Genomic DNA, 14919 nt, shown 5'->3' with positions numbered 1-14919 from the left:
TGTTCCGTAAACTTTCTAAAGTTATTGAGAATGTAAACATCCCTGAGTCAGAAACTTTGTCTTCTGTTTCTCTTATTAACACTTTCTTGATAAGCCTTCCTGAAATACTGACAGATTGGACCCACAGCCAGAGGTATGCACATCAAGTGTCCTTCTTAGCATGGACACAGGGAAATTGTTGTGCAGTGCTTTGGTCTGCTTAAGGGGAAAAGAAACCCTGAGCACTGAAGCATTAAGAGACAGCCACCGAGCCTTCAGCTGTGTCCATCTACTTGGCAGTCGTCCACTCATCAAGGCTTCAGTTATGCTAGGATATGAGACCTGGAGAAGAGAGTGTGATTGTCTTTGTGGCTCCCATCAGAAAGTCAGCTATGGCAGATTGACTATGAGCAACTAGCTTGGAAAAGTTTTCATTCCGAAGGTTTGTGCTCTAGGCTTGCTGCTTATACTCTGAGACTGCAGAGACTAAGGGATGCCCAGCTGAGTGGCGGCACCATCCTGGGCAGAGTAAGTGCAGATGCCCAGCAGGACTGGCGTCTGGCTCTGTGTTTGATAGCACTGCTGGCCTCTGCCTTCTTGCATTTTCCTACTGTGCTCTCTACTAAGTTTTCTTCTCTTCTTTTCTCAGTCCTGCTCCCTGCAAGATGAGATGGGTCTGGTCCTCACCTGCACCCCAGCCTCCCCGAGTACATCTTCCCTTCTTGCCGCGTTTCAGTTCTCATGTGGCTGTCATTGGGAGCACGGCTCCTGGATGAGGGTTCTGATGTTTTCTGTCAGGGCATGTCTCTCTTCCTCTCTTGTTTGATTCTCATTTTTCTTCTGTCCCTACTCTTCCAATTTCCATTTTCTGCACGCCCCATTCCTCACCTGACTTTCTGCCTCACTCTCTTCGTCTCCTCCCTCCTTCAGTGTCGCCTGTGGGTGCTTCTTCACTGGGACCATTTTCACTTCACGTTGACATCCGTCTCCTCTCCTCCTTTTTATCGCTAGCATCTTCTCCCTGTGTCTCTTCCATCATGTTTAATTCATCATCACCAGGTTAAACAAAACGAGCCATTGGAGACAATCCTGTTCTGTCAACAAGGCTTAAATCCTCTCATTGTCTCAATCGATAAACACTTCTAAATGCTTAAACTTTGCCACTATCAAACCTTAGACCAAGTCTCACAGGACCTACCTAAAGTATTAGGCTAGTTAAAGCTTTTTGTGATCTAATATTTAAGTTTCCAGACAAAGAGTCTACTGTATTTGGCAATTTGAACTCTCATTTTACCCCTTGGTAGTTTGTGTAACTAACTGAACTTTAGATCATGCTGGACACCTGCTGCCTTGCACAAGTGAAAGCCTCCTGCACTTCAAGGAAGCAGTCAGTGTAATTACAGGACTAGGGCTCCTTTAAGGAAGATGGCCTCTGTTTTATGCAACATTTTTTTTTTTCAATTTTATGGATGTGACAACTTTAAATTCTCTGACCACCTCAGTAAATCAGATGTTTAGCGTAAGGTTTTAATGGCAATGTACTTGGAAACCCCCCCACTCTGACCTTCTCACTCCCTCTTTTTCTTTCTTGGTGCCTCTACCCCCTCAGCCTCTCACTAGGGCCAGCCAGGTTCCTCAGCTCTCTAGAAGTCCAGATCCCACAGACTGTCCATCTTTTAAGCTTCCATGATAACCATTCCTCCTGTTGTCCATAGCCCATCCAGCCAGACCATGTTATTGGGATCTTGAGGGGACCAAACAGATTTTTCCCTGTTCTGATACTGTGAGAAATAAGAAAAAGGATAAAGGAAAAATATCACCTTCATTCCTGATAGAGAAGTGGAAGTAGGTAACTTATTGTATACTAAAAGTGAGCTATTAGTCTGCCTAACCCCCAAATTAGGCAGCTGTCCACAGCCAGTCATGGGTACCGCTGGACTTGGGTGGGCCTCCCTCCCCTACCCCAGGGCAGAATGCTGGGGGGCAGAGGTTGACCTGGGCTGACTGTGAGCATCAGGGCAGAAGGGAGGCCAGAGGATGGGGCTGGGGCATCCATGCCAGCTTTCTCCTTTCATACATTTGTCCAGATACAGCCCTCCACTGCCACTGTGGAGTCAGTCAGAGAAGAGATGGGGCATATTATGCCAATGACTGCCCCCTGCGTGGAAGGAAAATGCCCTGTCAGGTACATCACAGGTCATTAGTCTGCGTTAGGAGTGGACTGCCTTTTGGTCAAGTGCCCACCCCAGTCTAGGCAGTGGACGTCTCTTCAAAAACAAGTTGATTTCCTGAGCAGAAGCTGGGGATGGGGCACTTTAATAAGGAGCAATGGGGACTATCATATCCTGAGTCCTGCTTATGACCTCACAGTACCACCATCTGCTCCCTGAGTATTTTCTCTGTGACCAGTCAGTTCCTTATGTAACATTTGAAAGTCGTATTCTATCAGCCATCATAGAGGGAGAGAGAGAAAATGCATAGCTATGAGGGAAAAGACAGCAGATTCAGTCTGTGCTGTTTTACAGGTGACAGGCATGCTGTGTTTATAAGCCTGTCCCAGAGTGCACCACCTTGAGGATGTCCAGAGGCAGAGCTGCCCAAGCCAAGAGACTAACTTTCTCATGGAATGTTTTAGAACAGGAATGACAAATAGCTTTCATGTCATGCCACCTTCTATATATTTATTGGCAGTAGCTGCCAGGAGTGCTGTGCCAAGGAAGATTCCAAGGCTGTAGCCCCGGTCAGCAAGAAAGAGTTCTGTGATCATTATTGATGTGGGTAAGGAGAGTAAGGGCACTTGAGCCAAGTACTGACCATTGTCGATTCAAAGAGATCATAGGTGGGATCTTCATCCCTAGAAATATCACAACCTGTGCACCAGAAGTAGGAAGCGGCAGCTTAAAGCTGGAGAAGCACCAAAGGAGACTGGTACAGGGCCAAAAATTTGGATTGTGTAGCACAAGATCTGCAGACTTTTTCTATAAACAACAGAATTTTTTTTTAGGCTTTGTGAGCCATGTATTCATACAGCTGAGTTCATACAGCTGAGTCACAATGACTCAGCTGTGCCATCATGGTGCTGAAGCAGCACAGACAATACAGAAAAGAATGGGCATGGTTATGCCACAGTAAATCTTATTTTGCAGAAGCAAACGGTGGGACATAGTTTGTTGCTTGATGTAGAGATGAGACTAGCATCAAGACCTAGAACTCTGGAAACTCCCTATGGTACCTATGTCTAAATCTCTTTCTATCCTCAGCTTTGGAAGATTTCATTGAGATCCAACAAAGCATTTGACAGGCAATATTAAGCTCTCCAAATCTAACCTCTTTTCAGGAAGACATTAACAGTGATGTCTACTCAGAGATTTCTCCCAGGTACATTCAGAGTATGTGCAGTGATGCAGTCATGTCACGTCACTTCTTAGGCAGCAGTGGGGTCCCAAAGATAGCATATCAGACAGAAGTCTCACACCACCATAATTACCTGTGAAAACCCCTGCGATCACTGTAAGTTAGAATATGTCAATACAGGGATTGAAAGCCATGAGGTGTACTGAAGGAAGGCATGAAAGGGAAGTCCACATGCAGGTAGATGTTTGGGTGAAGGAACATTCCTTCTTGGTTAGAACATTCTTACCTGAGCAGGTGCAGACTGTAATGTATCCTGCTTGCCAGAGGGCTCCTCCCATTCGAGTTTAACATTAAGGCTCCTGAGCCTTTGGTTTACATTAATATCTGTGTTACTTGTCTGAGAGTTCATACAGTTGAGAGCAAGAACATAGGCATCTGTCACAAGCCCTCAACCATTATGTTAGATCTGATCCTAAACCTGCTTGTGTGATCATAAACACATACACACCATTCAAGGAAACATAAAGAATCTGGCAGTCAGCTTCCTGCCACCTCCGGCTTTCATCATAGGAATTCTACTCATGCTCACAGCCTGGGCATTTGTTTTTTTCCTTACCAAGTGAGAAGAAATCATTGAAGCCAGTAGGTATGTATGATACAGCCCCACAGGCTATCTTATGTCATCTTCAATTTTTATAAAACATGAGGGATACACAGTATTCAGTAAGATACTCATCCAGCTACAGTGACTTTCCCAGGCTGCTCAGCTAGTCAGTACCAAAACAAAGTTTAAATCTCAGCTTCCTCATCTGTGAAATGGGAATAAAAATATATCAGCCTCACAGGGATATTCTAAGGAATAGATGAATTCTAAAATAACCTAGAATGATCCCTGTCTCAGTGATTGTCAGCTCTCATTTTTATCTGAGGTTTTATGTACAACTCTAGTGATTCCATATGGATGGACTCCTGCAAGGTGCTAGCTGTAAGATGCCCATCATCTTAGATGAATGAGGGGCCACGGATGCAGCAGGAGCTTTGCTTCTGATCCTCAATGAATTATTCCATTTCCAACAATACAATCACAAGACACAAGAGATGTGATAAGCTTTCTAAATTTACGTGTCACCAAGAAAATGGACCTCCTCTATCTGATTGTCACTCGGAAGAATAATGAAGGAGGATCAAGGGCACAGGGACAGTGAACATTTGAGGAGGAAGCTTTTGCTTTATAGAATTTGGTTTGTTTCCACTGACCTCTCATATCCTGGGGAAAACGAAAAAAAGACTCAATTACTCAAAGCAGGGGTCGAAGTATTTTAGGATTTATGAGCCATGCTGTTTCTGTCACAAGTCCTCAGCTCTGCCACTGGAGCACAAAAGCAGCCATCGACGATCTGTAAATGAATCACTTTGGCCGTGTTCCACTGAAACTTTATTTATGGGCACTGAAATTTGAATTTCATGTAATTTTCATGTATCACAAAATATTCTGATTTTTTCCCAACTGATTAAAAAATGTAAAAATTATTCTCAGCTCACAGGTGGTACAAAAAGAGGAAGCAGCCTGAGTTTGTCCCCCAGGCCATTGCACCAGCCTGAGAACCAGACCTGTCATGCTTTGCTGGTTGTTTGGGTACATTATCTCACATCTCTGGACCTCAGTTTCCTCTAGAGAGAACAAGAGACTGATCCTAAAGGAGCCCTGAGATTCGTTCTAGCACTAAAAGGCCAAGACTGCGAGGTTGTCGTGTGGTTTTATAGTCAGACAAACCTAGGTTCTAGCCTGGGATTTGCTGAGGAACGTTGGGCAAGTTCCTAAGCCCCAGTGCCTCAGTTGCCTTGTTTGTAGAGTGGGGATAGCAATGTCAACTTCAGGGTTGCTGTGATGATTCAACTAATAGGATACTTATGAACCCCTCTACTGATGTGTCCAACGAACATTTATTATACCTAATATATGCTAAGTGCTAACTATTGTATTAAAAATAACTTGTATTAATTGTAATAACTTTTTTTTTTAAGAAAAAGCTGAATTCCTATTAAAATAATACTTTTAAAACTAGAGAGAAGTTTTCTTCACAGCCCTGTGATAAAAAGCTGGCCTAAGTGGTGGGGAGGGGCTGCACCTTTTGAACAAAGCCCTGTAATTAGAGTCCACTACTGTTATCGTCTCTCCCATGTAGTGAAAACAAGGAACAAATTTTGATAAATTAACTTTGCATCTCTGTATACAGCTCTCTCACTCCACCCAGTGGCAGGAAGTAAGTGGTAAATCATGTGGAAAAGATGGGAATTTTTTTTTTAATTTTAATAATTACTGTTCTTTTTATAATAATCTCTACCAATAGAACAAGATCTCATTTTAAACTCAGTCCCCTGTGACTCTCTATTGCTGTTTTTAAAGCCTGCAGTGGTAGGTAACCATTTAGCTGAGTGGCTTTCAACAGGGAGATATTAAGAAGTGCCTGAACTTCAACCAGCACGAGTTGATCAGTATCTGTACAGGTGGTTATTTAAAGTATTGTCCTGCAGCCTCATTAAAAAGAAACCCAGCCTTTAATAAATATTAGAAAATGCCAGCAGCACAATTTAAATGTGGGAAAGAGATCAGTTTTCTTTGTAATGTAATTATGTGCATAGGCATAAATAGTCTGTTTGGAACTCTTGATTCCATGTCACAGTTTAGCAGCCATGATGGTTTCTATTTAGAAATAAGGACGGGAAGGGAATGTGGAGTAGGTGTCAGCCACTTGGTGAATCAAGAAGAAACTAAGCTGAAATACTCATATGATGTCATTAGCAAAAAGAATCTGCAGACTAGCAAGCATTTGTTAAAGGCTCCCTCCGTTCCCCTCAGCATTTCCAGTGACCTCCTTTCAGAGATGGCTGTTCTTTCTCACCATCTTCTTTGCATCCCCACTTCCCCTTCAAGCTGCTCTCAGAACCAGAATGAGGAAGTGATTTGTAATTCCTCTCCAAGCCTTGGGCTGCAGGGCCTGCCCTGGCTTTGTTTCTCCCTGGCCTGTCCCTAGCCCTGCCAGCCAAGGAGAAATCGACCAGGGTGCTAAAAGGGAGATGCTGGCAGGGTCAGGGTAGGGCTGCTGTGGAAGAAACTTGGCAACCTCACTTCTTTCCCCCTCATTCTCTCTGTTTGACTCTTCATCTCTCTTTGTCCTTCATTCTCTTAGTCATCTCAATCTCTAGTCTCCTCTTTCATCCATTCTGTCTCTCATTCTCCTTTTTTGTTTGTTTGTTTTTTGGTCTCTTTCCTCTTCTCCCTCTCTGTTTATCTTGTCCCTCTGTCTCTCCCTCCGGTCTCTCTCTCTCTCTCTTTTTGACTCTCCTGCCCCTGGCTCTGCCACGTCCTCCATCTCATCTGTTCTGTGTGTGTTTCTCTCTTTTTTAACCTGTTTCTAATGCCAACCCTCCCCCCCACCTTGTGTGACAGATTTTCATTTGACCAAGGCCCTTCTGTATATTTCCTCTTTCTCCTCATAGTCCTGTGCCTCAGCTTCCTATTTCACTGTGAGGTTCTCTTCTAAAACTGCTTGGCTCTGAGCATGCCTAGTATGTGCTTTATAATTAAGACTGTAATTGAAGTGTAACTGCAAATATAATTAAATTCACTTTAGTGGATCCTGGAATTATGAAGAAATTAGGCCTTTTGATATGGCCCTGCCGGAGCAGCTGGATGGAGAGAAAGACCCTGTGTTAGTGTGGAGCTGCCCTATCCACTCTGTTACCCTGGCCACCACCTCTGGTTGTTAACCTTGAGCACAGTGACCTTATATGCCTGGACAGCTAGAAGTGGCAGCAGCTTGGAGCCTCCCTCAAGGACACTCAACACAGCCAGCTGCTATGTGGCCCTTCTTAGAAAGAGGGGCCAATGAAAGCATCTGAGGACTCAGAAAGCTCATGAACAACCCTCTTCGTTTTCCCTGAGGCCGTTTGGATTTTTTATTTCAACCTCATATAAAGAGTTATTGGCCAGCAAGGTGCTCAGAAGCAGAGTCACCCACACTTGCTGCCTGAAGTTCACTTTTTATGGATGAGCCTGTCCATGGTTATTCAGTCCATGCACAGACACATCCTTTGTGGGGGACACTGTGCCTAGAGGTACACGGTGAGCAAACCTGAGCAATGGCAGCACTTCCAAAGCCTATGTTTAGTGGGGACAAGAGCAATGTCAGTAAGCAGTCCTAATAGTGCTGGGATTTTAGATGTACAAAGTATTTGGGAAGCTCATTTTCCAATCCGCTACTCTAGGTTGGGGGTTGAGATGTGGTGACAAGAAAGCATCCCCAAAGAAATGTCATTTAAAAAGATAGTTCATGGACATATGGCGTCCTCCAAGCAGAGAGGGCAGCAGAGCTCAGGGTAGAGGGCATAGCAGGCTTGTCTGCAGGTTCACGGGTTTCTCTGTCAGCCATTTTCCCTCTTGGGTATATCTGGTGCTAAGTTGGATGCTGAAAAGGGTATTAATTCAGGAACTGGCTAGTTCGTTATAAGGAAGAACAACCCATTTATCAGGAGGTATAATGCATATCAGGAGTATGCACTATTCATGCATACTCATGGAAAGGAAGGTGAACCAACATTTCTCTCGGTGGGTGGGGGCCATAATAAAGCTGGCCCACAGGAAGAGCAGGGTCTGAGTTGGAGGCAGACCTCAGGAACATCATTCCAGCCCTTGGTCTCTTCACTTGACTTCTCCACCCTCTACGTATTTGCACTGTCTTTCTCTCATCTGCCTTCTTATGACTAGAAGTCCTTTTCATGCTACTACTTTCTCTTTCATGGAAACCACCCATTGAGATTCTCTGTAGAGAAAATCTAATTGGACTAATGACCATGGTCTGTATTTGGACCGCCCTTGGGTCAGGTGCAGTCAGTGTCTTGGAAGCAGTCAAGGTCTGCCTTGGGGTAGAGAATATGCCATGGTCCCTCATAGAGCAGGGACCGTGGGGACAGAAGGTTTAGCCAAAAGAGCAGACATCCTAGTTGTACATGATCCTTGTTCTTGAATAATTTATGGCCTCACTGAGGTTCTGATGATTTCATGCATGGTAAAGTGCTCTGTGTTTTAAATGTCAAACGGGAGTCACTGGGAAATCAAAATAGAGTCCAGAAAGCAAAGGATTTTGAAACTGAATTCTGCCAGTCAGTCACTAAGCCCCAGTACTCTTGGCTTAAAAAAAAAAAGAAAAAGAACTGATTTATAAACACTGAACTCACGGGTTCATTTAGAAACATCAAATTCACAAGTTCCTTGTAAGGGTCAAATAAAGTAATGTGGGAGGACTTTGTAAACCAGATTTTTTGTCGTTGTTGTTATAAGGATGATGATGACACATATTTACAAAATCATAAGAAGGACTTATTCAGGTATCAGAATGGGTGTGTCAAGCATTATTTGAATGTTCATTCCACTGCTTCCTATTACTAGCCATACTTACTGGACTAGCCTTTAACTTATTTGTGCCTCAGTCCTCTCCTCTGTAAAAGGAAGATAATAGCAGCTATCTCAGGGTTTCTACTGAGGAACAGGGGAGCAAATATACTTAGAACCCCAGAGCCGTGTGTGACCTGTGTGAAGTGAAAGCTGCTCTATGCTTTTATTGTTGTTATCCCCACTCCTAGCAGAGCTCTTTCAGTCCAGATATGCAGAGCTTTGTGTAGACCTGTAGGTGTGTGAGACCTGTGCCCACAAGAGGAGTCATATCGAGGAGAAGTAGATTAGAAGGTGAGGGATGTTCAGCCAGATAAGACTGCCTCTTGGGGTGATGCATGGGGTCTGGGGAGCTGTGTGTTGAGAAAGGAAGAGGGAGAATTCTGAGTCTCTTGTAGCATAATGTAGATTTTTCTTCTCTGGTGAATTGGAGCCCAGCTGGAGAGAGCGTTCTAAGTCCATATCTCTGTTGAAGGAGATAAAAATTTCCATCTTTGACTTTCATTGACCTCCTAGTCCAAAGACCAATTCGATTCTGTGTCTGTCAAGACTGATTCACACTGTACCACTACTATTATACATAAGCCTGCAGATTAAGGTTGGAATCCCTTAGCTTGGTACCAACACCTGCCACAGTCTGATCCCCTGTCCTACTTTTCAGCCTCTGGGACCTTGGCTGAATCTTTACCAAATGAATCAAAATGCACATTGAGGTTGTTCTTAATGAAATAGTAAATCTTTTCATCTGCATTAGTTAAGTTCTAGTGTGAAACAAATTGCCCCAAAATTTAGCTGCCGCTTAGCACAAAATAACATTGACCATCTTACAGTTTCTTTGGTGGGAAATCCAGGGCTGGCTCAGCTGCGTCCTCTGGCTCAAGATCTCTCTCAAGTCCAATCATTGTGTCGGCCAAGACTGGGGTTCTGTTGCAGCTTGCCTCGCAGGGGTGGCGGGAGCGGGGCTTGTTGCCTGTAGGCACACCCACACAGTTGGTGAGGTGCAGCTCTTTATGGGTTGTTGGAATGAACGCCTCAGTTCCTTGGTGCCTGCTGGCTAGAGGCTGCCCTGAGTCCTTTGCATTGTGAGTTTCCCCATGGGGCAGCCCATAGCCCATAGCATGGCAGTTGGTTTCATTAGAGTGAACAAACAGAAAATCAGAGGAAGCAAGACCACAGTGATGGACTTAGTCTCAGAAGTGACCTTCCATCACTTTTGCTATATTCTTCTCCTTTAGAGGCAGGCCACTGCTCCAGCCTGTACTCAAGGGGCATGAACACCAAGAAGTCTCAGTCAGTCATCTGAGAACCATTTTAGAAGCTGCCACCCACACTTAACACAATAGCGTGTTAATTAAAGTAATGCTTGTGACATATGTATACCTATGGCTAATTCATGTTGATGCATGGCAGAAATCAACACAATATTGTAAAGAAATTATCCTTCAATGAAAATAAATGAATTTTTTATAAAAATGTAATGCTCACTCCTATAACAACAGATATGTTCAGAGGCAATATAGTAGGGGTTTCGTTCTGATTCATATGAAGTCAGAGAGGGTGAGGAGCTGGGTGCTTGGCTCTGCAGAGTTACCCAAACATGGATTTTAAGGTAGTCATTGTCATCTGAAAAAAAGCTGCCATCTAATATTTTTCTGGTTGGCAACATTTCAGAAGGCAGACAAGGAAAACAGAGGGAATACAGAGAGTAAAAGTGGAAGAAACTTCACGGGCATGTGTTTCATTGCTATTCACAGTGTATTGACCAGGACTCAGTCACACAACCCCCCTCCCCCACCTGGAACAGGGCCTGGGAATTGCAGTTCCTCTTTGGCAGCTCTTTCCCAACAGTAGCTCCCCACTGTAGCAGAGGAGCATGGAGCTTTGGTAAACAACCAGCCACGACCGCCACAGAGACTGCCATTTACAGAATGCTTTCACACCTATTATTTCATTTTGTTCTCATGGCGACCTATGCTACCAGCATTACTTTCCTCATCTTAAAGGTAGGAAAACAGACTAGTATGCCTTTAGGACATAATTAGAACAGGATTCAAGTACCATCTCTGCCTCTTTCAACCCGTGTGACTGTAGAGAAGTTTTTTAACCTCTCTGTGCCTCAGTTATCTCGTCTGTGAAATAGGTACAACCGGACCTATCCAAATTCATTGTAAAGTTTTCATGTGTCACATGTAAATCCCTTAGCACTGTACCTGACATATGCTTAATCAATATTCATTGTGAGGAAAATGATCACAGTATTATGTCTGAAGATAAAGAAGTTGATGCTCAAAAGATTTAAATGATTTATCCAAAACTACAATTAATACATGACAGAGTCAGAATGGGAGTCTAGGGATTTTAAGTAACAACTTCCCTATGTTTTAAGTTCTTGTTTGTCATGGAGTCCATTCATCAGATTCCTGTGTAAGGCGGCCCCGAGTCAGCCTTGAGCCAAAGACACAGTGTCCAGTGTCCCCTTCAACACTGCTTTGGTGGACCTAGCGTGCCAGGAGAATCAGTACTATACCGCCTTCTCGGCTCAATTGTTCCTCCTTAATTCTTGCCTTTGCCTTTGGTATGAAACATGCTGACCAAGCATCTCCTTTTTATTTGTACTCTGAGGTCCTCCAAGGCCTATATTTCAAGGTCTTTGTTTATAAATAGGCTCTGTCTTACTAACTAGATAAAAGCACTGGAGATGATGTAAGATGAGATATTTCATTAGACACTTAAATTTTATCACATTTCTCCCAGGAGCTTATTCACATTGAAAAGAACGGAGTGGTGTTTTGCATGTTAAATAGTCACCGAAGAACATAATTAGGTGGGGTGGTTTGGCCTGCATATGCTACAGATCCACCAGAAATGGCCAAGAGATGTCATTAGAGGTTAAAGTGCTCATTTTCATGGCATCTGCCATTTTTGTTAGGTAGAATGAGGATGAAGCATAAAGGGACACTTTGAATACTGTCACTGTCTCCAGGCAGTGGATTCGAGCCAGTGAGCAGATTCTCTAACTTCAGATCTCAGATTAGCTCATGACTCAGACCTTTTGTTTCAAGAGATTAAGACAAAGGACTTCTGGAATGAGCCAAAACTACATTAAATTCACTTGAGTGTGTGGATTACCAGCAGCAATTTTAGCTTTTATCAGGAAAAAAATGTCCATTAGTCTCTTGAAAATCCTTTCATCTTTTTTTGTAGCTGGACTATCACTTGATACAGATTTTGTCACATCATCTTTCCTGTCTGTGATATTGATTAGAACCTGTTTTTTAATTTTCTTCCTAGTGAAAAGCTATAAGTAGATTCATCCTGAGCATCTTCCTGTGTTACTGCCGTACTCCATATCATTCTAACACCCTGACTTACCATTCTCTTGCTCATTTTTGTGTGCACAAGGTTTTCTTCTTTATATTCCATATTCAGACTATCCAATCAAAAGATACGTCTATTTCAGAAGATTTTCCTCTTTCAAACTAGTTGAACAAGTGGTTGTTAATCTTTGTTCATGATCTTCTAAAAACCTCATTATTTCAGTTTTTTTAATGCCAGAGAAAATAGAGACAATATCTTTTTAATGCCAGGCATTTGAATTAAAAAGAGGAAAAAAATAAATTTGTCATCTAAATATATCTGAATAGCCAGGTCTGGATCATAAAAAATGACCTGAGTTGTAATAAAATGGTGTTAGAAGATCAGGCGGTCTTCCCAGGTGGTAAAGCACCCATCTGCCAATGCAGGAGATGCAAGAGATGCAGGTTTGATCCCTGAGTCAAGAAGATCCCCTGGAGGAGGACATGGCAACCCACTCCAGTATTCTTGCCTGGAGAATCCCATGGACAGAGGAGCGTGGTGGGCTACAGTCCATGGGGTCACAAAGAGTCAGACATGACTAAAGCAACTTAGCATGCACGGATGTACAGGAGACTCAGGCATCTCACGACTTCAGGTTGTATGAAACTTCCTGGGGCACCACCTTCAGTTCCATCTCAGTGACTGTACAACATCCCCCCACTCCCTTCCAGGAACCAACGTCCACGAGGCCCAGAACATTCTCAGTAACAGCGGACTCCCCATCACTTCAGCTGTCGACCTGGAGGATGCAGCCAAGAAAGCTGTTGCCAGTGTGGCTAAGAAGTGATGCCTTGCCCTGATCCCTTGGAAGAAGTGCACTTACCCATAAAAAGGGATGGTTCTCTCACCACTGTGAAGAAAATGGTTATTCCATTGGGGAAAAGGGTGGGGTGGGAAAGGGGAAGAGTAAGAATTTCAAGTTTTTTGTTTAAAAAATTTAAATCTGTATTTTTTGAATAAGATATCTAGACAGCTTAATTTCCCTTATAGCCTTTATTAATTTAATGACCTGCATTCGCATAATTTTCTGTCATAGTGAGTCAGCTCACCATTGTTTTGCCAATTTGGGGGAGCGGTCTACAAGGCCAAACAGTGTGTGTGTATACAGCATTTGAGATCAGGCCCTGGTTCATTTGCAGCCATTTTGGTGAACATTTGTATTGTGTTTAAAAAAAAAAAAATGCATGCTGTAAAAAAAAAAAGTCAGACAAGATTACATTGAACAGATTTGCCATCAAAAAGGTGCAGCTAAGACACTGAAACAAGTAGCTGTTATAAACTGCAAGAGTTTTTACTATTTTGAATTCCAACATGTTTAGAAAATCCATGAAATATATTTTACAATGGAAGATTCATAATTAATACCACATACATGTATCCTACCATTTGCCTTAATATTGAATATGCTGTTTACCTCATACTAAAAATGAAGCCAGAAGCCTTATTTGTGATTTTGGAGTAGAAGTTTCTCTTTTAACATCAGAACTGAAGATTGATTCTTATGGAAATCTCTGATTGAGTCATTTCAAGATGAGACAACACTGAAATCAAATTATGCTGTGAGTGTCACTGTCTTTTCTCCCTTCCTATTTCCCCCCTGAATCTACCACCTGGGAAAATGTAATTGAGAGAATGTGGCTTTTTTGCATAGTGTCCATTTTTGTGGTGAGAAAGAATGTGATTTAGGTTTGTGTTAAAATTTTGGTAAATTTTTATCTGTATGTAAATTTGAATAAAATCCTCTGTTTTATAAACTCTAAGATCTGTGTATTTCTCATTTTGATCTATTTTACTCATCAATTTTTTTTTCTTTTACTAAGATACTAGTGTCTTAGGCAGTATAGCCAGAGATAAAAAATTTGGGTTGTCCCAGGGTTATCCCAGTTCTACTCAACTTTTTCAGTGACTGTATCTGTTAGGAGATTACTTAATCAAAGGGTGAAAATTTTATACACCCTGAAAGCCCAGGTAAGTGCCACAAATATCTGACAGTTAAAATATGGCCTTAGTTCGCGTAGCATTGTAGGAAATATTCAGACATAATCTCCTCCCACTTATGTGGCTCAGGTTCCAACATTAGCTGCTTTGCTCTCAACGTACAAATGTGTCATAGACCATACTTTTTTTAACCAGTTTTACGTTGTTCTCAAAAGCTTCATATCTGGACAGAAGCACCATTGTTTTATAGATCTGTGTTTATCATGGAGGAAGAACTCATTTTATAGATCGGTTGTACATCCTTTATTAATTGTTACACAGTACATGAAAAATATTAACAGTGTCTTTTTAAGTGTGTTTTGATTTTGATAGCTTTACTAGTCAGTATTGTAAAAGAAATAATGTATTTCTATCAATTAGACAAAAACTACATATTTGAATCCTTTACCCTTTGTTAAGGCTTGTATTAATCTGGCTGTGTATATGGATATTTCTAATCAATACAGTTTGGAGGAGGGGGTAAAGAAATGAAATCATTCGTGTGACTATTTTGTTAAATAACAACAAAGAGCCCTTTGTTTTCAAAGACATGGGAAGCTATATTTTCTTGGAAGCTCGAAGTATTGAGTTGATGTGGTTTGCATAGTATCCCTGGTGCTGAACACAGTACAGTTTCCATGTATTTTTATGGAGTGAATTACTGGTATGTGTTAAGGCATAGCCACACAGACGGAGGGTACACAGGAGAATTGGGGACAATTGGTGGTGTGGATCTGAAGCCTATGTATTACCTACTCCAGTGTGTCCTGTATTTCTGACCGTCTGATGTCCCCTTCAAG

General features: G+C 42.4%; 1 protein-coding gene across 1 annotated transcript in view; it reads left to right on the top strand.

Moving 5' to 3' along the window:
• SUCLG2 (succinate-CoA ligase, GDP-forming, beta subunit) overlaps positions 1-13902 on the top strand; it is a 273120-nt gene extending 259218 nt beyond the window's left edge. The window contains exon 11 of the mRNA XM_010854550.1: positions 12814-13902. Coding sequence (XP_010852852.1) covers positions 12814-12929 — 116 coding nt within the window. The 3' untranslated portion in view covers positions 12930-13902. The remainder of the gene's footprint in view (positions 1-12813) is intronic.
• The last annotated feature ends 1017 nt before the right edge of the window (positions 13903-14919 follow it).

This window comes from Bison bison, unplaced genomic scaffold (assembly GCF_000754665.1).
Source record: "Bison bison bison isolate TAMUID 2011002044 unplaced genomic scaffold, Bison_UMD1.0 scf7180017864343, whole genome shotgun sequence".
In the NCBI taxonomy this organism is placed as follows: domain Eukaryota; kingdom Metazoa; phylum Chordata; class Mammalia; order Artiodactyla; family Bovidae; genus Bison; species Bison bison.
Note: the sequence above shows the minus strand (reverse complement) of the source record. Positions and strands in the feature narration are given on the sequence as shown.